The 5,150-nt window shown below is 43.5% G+C and overlaps 1 protein-coding gene across 1 annotated transcript; it reads left to right on the top strand.

Moving 5' to 3' along the window:
• The first annotated feature begins 486 nt into the window (after window positions 1-486).
• LOC138952320 (uncharacterized) lies at window positions 487-4,799 on the top strand. Its single transcript, XM_070323960.1, has 4 exons — window positions 487-556; window positions 2,912-2,996; window positions 3,592-3,752; window positions 4,175-4,799. Exons 1-4 carry the CDS (start codon window positions 498-500, stop codon window positions 4,320-4,322), a joined length of 453 nt encoding a protein of 150 aa, XP_070180061.1. The 5' UTR covers window positions 487-497; the 3' UTR covers window positions 4,323-4,799.
• Window positions 4,800-5,150: the final 351 nt, after the last annotated feature.

The raw sequence follows: 5,150 nt of genomic DNA, 5'->3' as shown, positions 1-5,150 counted from the left end.
TGCGTGCGTGAGTGTGTGATTGTGTGTGATTGTGCGTTTAAAGTTGAGTATGGGTGAGAGAATGGGGTCAACTCGCTCAAGTTTGTTTTGAATCTTGTTTTTAAAAAAAAGCAAGAAAAGACAGAAGGAAGCAAAACAACACCTTTTGCTTTGCATCTGGTGATTTTCTACAAGTTTATTTAAATATTAATTTATTATTCTATTGTTATGTTTGTTTATATATTTATGGTGCTGGAAGCAAAAATTCAGGAAGCTGACTCTTTGGTCGGGAGGAGGTAGATGTTTGTATCAAAGAGACAGTGTAACACACACACACACACACACACACACACACACACACACACACACACACACACACACACACGTATGCACACATACACACACTCGTATGCACACATTTATACACGCAAGCACGCACGAAAACACATGTCGTTCATGCAAGTGCCAAATTAACGGGAGATGACTCTAATGCATAGTTACGCAACGTCAGATTCAAAATGCCTCAAGAAGCAGTGAAAGGAACGTTTGTCCCCTTCACCGATCAAGATAAAATATGGTGAGTACCTCTGACGACCTTGATGTTCACTTACACTCATATTTCCATGGAATTCTAAGCTCCGTAAAAATTGAAGATCAAATGAAGTCGGACGTAGGCCTACATATCGACGATTTTCCTGGTTGCGGCACAGGCGGAAGGTATCGTTCACTGGACCACTACTTTCATAGAAAGACTACTAATACTATCAGGGCCGGACTAGGCGAAGAGGAGGGGGGGATGGTTGCCAGTGGTGGTCCAGGGGGATGTTCACCCTGGCGGGGTCAAGGGGCAGAGCCCCTTGTGGGGGTCAGGGGGCCAAGCCCCCTGAAGCTGATGGGTAGGTCATATTCTGAGATAGGAAAATCAAAATGGTCGCTCCTTGCATGAAACGGCATAAAATAAACAATAATAAAAAATGTTTTAAATAAGTGAGGTACATGTTTCTATCTAGGGGGGGGGTTGCGCAACCCCATAACTCCCCCGGTAGTCCGGCCCTGACTATTGTAGATCTGGTCTTTCTATGAAAGTAGTGGTCCAGTGAACGATACCTTCCGCCTGTGGTTGCGGTGGCACACATTCGAGAGAGAAAAAATGCATACATCTGGTACTCCTCGTTCGCTATTATCTAGGTCATGCGTACGACTTTGGAAGCGACAGGAGGAAGTGAGGGGGGGGGGGGGGTAGGTTTGTCCGAGGTTTGGTGTCCACACAGAGCTAAGCTGAGTGACCACTAGTAGTAACTTCACAGCACAGACCTAAACTAAAATACAAAAGGCACCGCCTGCTTTCTTCACAATCGGCTGCAAAATAGCATTCGCTGTCGTTTAATTATGTAAAGAAAACGGGAAACTTGAAACAAACGTATTGTGTTCTCGCAGAGAATGACAATGATAAAAAGTTGGGAAGCTCTACCGGACAATGTCGTGAACGCATACATGTACTAAGCTTACGTCCGAACTCAAAACATGTGATGACAAAGTAGGGGAAGGGCTCCTAATATGGACCACTTTTTGTTTCATGCTGATAACTAGCTTGTTTTCTTGCGAAGAAGTTTCATTTTGTGTTTGGTAGTCCTTCTCTCTTAGGTTAACCGTTAGGACTAATTAGAGTGAAATAGCTTTGACAGACATTCAGCAAAAATTAAATACAGAAAAAATCACAAATGGTCCATATTAGGAGCCTGGGCGCCTAATATGGACCAGTCAAGCGGCCTTCACGAATCACTGTAAAAAGCCCCCTATACTTCAAAATAACATGATACAACTTAGTGTACAAGTCAGACTAATTAAAATATGCTTTAGATTTATCTGTTTCGGGTCGATGAGAGCATTATTTGAAGCACACCAGGAAACTAAAGAAGCTTATCAATAACAGAGTGAAAATAAGTGAAATTATCAACTTCTACGAAAAGAAGACTTTTTGTTGTATTTTTTTAAATCTCGAGGGCTAGTTATAGGTTATTTCCAGCAAGCTTCTTAATGAATTAATGAAAATAGCCTTTAGCTTTTATTTTCTTCGATTTGTTGAAGGTGGTCCATATAAGGGGACTCGCACATACTTTGAGATTTTGCTATTATTTTTTATTTGCAGGAGAAACTCGGGGTCAACACTGCTAAAATGTAACAAATACGGTCTTAGCTGTCATATATAGCCTTTTTTGTGTGATAAAAGCTTTGGCTGTAGACAGAAACGAGTCCGTTTTAGGCGGCAAATTTAGAGTGAACGCTGCCAAAAGTGAAAAAAGAGAAAAAAAACTAACGGTTTTGAGGTTTGTGTTTCTGCAACTGTTTTGACATGTGTAAGTTATCCAGAGAGGGTGAATACAGCGAATGAAATTGTTTTGAGCGCTCTAGCGCCGTTAGTTTGTCAGAACAGGAGGTGGTCCATATTAGGAGCCGGTCCATATTAGGAGCCTTTCCCCTATTAGTAGGCCTACAGTAGACTCTGCTTAATAAGGTCACCTTGGTGCAGGACAAAAGTGGCTATATTAAGCGGGTGGATTTAATAAAAGCATAAGCATAAAACATAAGGAACAACCCGTGCAGTCAGAATTGGCCTCAAAAAGCGGGTGGCTTTATTAAACATGGCCTTATTAAGCGGATTCTACTGTAATATAATGGCATGATGTTTTTGCCATCTCAAATTTCTTGACCTGACAAGCCTATCGGTCTATGGCTCCACAACATAGCCTACAACATATACTGCTGCAGGCACGGTGTTCCCGGTGATGATGATGATGAGGATGATGATGATGATTTGGAATGTTTTATCCCCCCCCCCCCCCCCCATCAAAATACTCATAGACATTTAAAAAACAAACAAACAAAAACCGAATATTATGTCATTATTTGTGGATCAAATGGTGTCTTTCAGGAAGGCCAACGTACGACGCACTATGAAAAACCAAGCGCACGGCTGGCCGAGCCGATGGTCATTTCTTGTAGATGAATACAAAAAGGTAAAACGCCCACACAGCGGCGGCTTTACTCTCTTGTTTGCTTGCTTTCTCATTTGTTTGGTGGCGAGGTTAGTTTCATTCAGAATATACCACAGCAGACTGTATGTTTAACGTTTGAAATGGTTCGCCATCACTGATTTTATATTGCCTGATTGGTTTGCAGTCAGCATCGCTCTCACGTTTAAAGATACCATCCTTTCTGTGTACACGATGTTCATGTTCACGCTACAGATCTGTCCATTTAAATTAATGTTATCATTATTACATCAGCTAGGAGCATTTTTTTCACTCTAACAGATACCAACAATCTACAGCTTGGATGCTATCTGCGCAGAGTGGCGATTTTTGCTGAATCAATTTGGTATGTGTCACCTGCGAAATTAATTCATAAACAAATCCCGTTATCCTTAAGAAGTCAGGCTAGACTGTTGATATTTGGTAGGCATATGCGCCCACGTTTATGGATGCTCTTATCTTATGTCAAAGCATACGGCCGGAGATCTTTGGAGGTAGGCTACACATTATTTATTTTTAACACGTGGCAATGCACCTTTAACAAGCGCAATGGCACTGTGTATACATCATAATTCGCCAGATGTACGAGGCCTTGGAAGGCAAGAGGCCGCTGTCCCCCTACGACGAGGAAGCCAATGCTCGGCGGCCGCTTGCGGAGAGAATCGCCGAATTGGGAAAGTTCGTCGATAAAGTCTATCTGCCGCCCATTGACAAAATGCCACCATCAACCAGCATTCCTAAGTCAGTTGCCATGTTACCTTTCTTGACATGAGGTCTTCCATTGGGGGTTCCTTTTCTCTTTCTAACTTTTTGTGTCTGCATCTCTATCTGTTTATCTCTCTCTCCCTGTCTGTCTCTGTTTCTCTCTCGCATTGTCTCTCTCTTTCTCACTATCTATACTCTCTCTTTCTCTCTCTCTGTCTGTCTGTCTCTCTCTCTCTCTCTCTCTTTCTCTCTCTCTTTCTCTCTCTCTTTCTCTCTCTCTCTCTCTCTCTCTCTCAGTCTCAGTCTCTCTCTCTCTCCCCCACAAACACGCACGCACGCTGACAGGCACGCGCGCACGCACGCACACGTACACACACACACACACACACACACACACACACTACACACACTCACACACACACGATCTAATCTCTGACCACACTGACGTACTGCTTCAGAACAACCTCGGGGTGGTACGGCTACGCTCCGAAGATAGGAGGGTGGAGCCTGGTGACGGAGCGACAGAAGTGGACCAAGGCCCGGCCAACGATCGTCCAGCACGACTTGATCAAGCTCCTCGAGTGGCCGATGGACTTCTATGAATGAGGAATGGACATTGGGCTAGATAGCGGCTAGATAGCGGCTAGATAGAGGCCGCCAGGAATCACCACAACTGCCTGCGCCTTTTGTGTTCTTTGGCTGGATGTGTTGTTGATGGCTTCGTCAGCCGATAGGCGGGTATGATGTTGAAGGACAGTGTCCCAAATTCAAGGAAGCTGTTGCAAGGTACTAAACTTTGCGGACGGAGTAAACCGTGGTAGTGTGTCAAAACTGGGGTACAATCGTGATCAAAAGCAATCATTTTTGACTTTTTGATTAGATTCATTGCGTTAACCTCACTAATTTTCACGTTCAAGGGACTTGACTACGCGGCGGACTGTTGACGGAGAGACATAAAACAGGGACACTGTTCTGGAAATTCGGCACCCACCAAACTTTACGATGGTTGCGATAAATGAAGCTCTTGGTCTGAGGTGATACTGAATCGGTACCACTGTGGTAAAAATGGATCACGTTTGGACACAGTTATTTTTTATTTCATTGTTTGTTGAAACAGTTGCTGAATAAATAAGGTATGTGTGAGGAGGGGTGGGGGGGGGGGGGGGGTCGAGCAATAGAAATAGCCGACTTGGTTATTTTCGTACATCTGTGAATCTTGATAAATTGTGAGGGGTCTTTTTTTTGTTTTTTTGTTTTGTTTTGGTAGTCCAGGGCGTTCGGCGGAATAGTACGGACACAGTTAGGGAAAGAAGTATTCAGGTAAACGTTTTCGGATCTAGAAATATCGCCCCGTTTTCTCCGCCGGAAAGCAAGATTTTCGTTGAAAATGCGAACATGCCTAAAAATGTTGGCGACAAATGTATTATGCTAAAT

The sequence above is a fragment of the Littorina saxatilis genome, linkage group LG17, assembly GCF_037325665.1.
Source record: "Littorina saxatilis isolate snail1 linkage group LG17, US_GU_Lsax_2.0, whole genome shotgun sequence".
Lineage (NCBI taxonomy): Eukaryota > Metazoa > Mollusca > Gastropoda > Littorinimorpha > Littorinidae > Littorina > Littorina saxatilis.
Note: the sequence above shows the minus strand (reverse complement) of the source record. Positions and strands in the feature narration are given on the sequence as shown.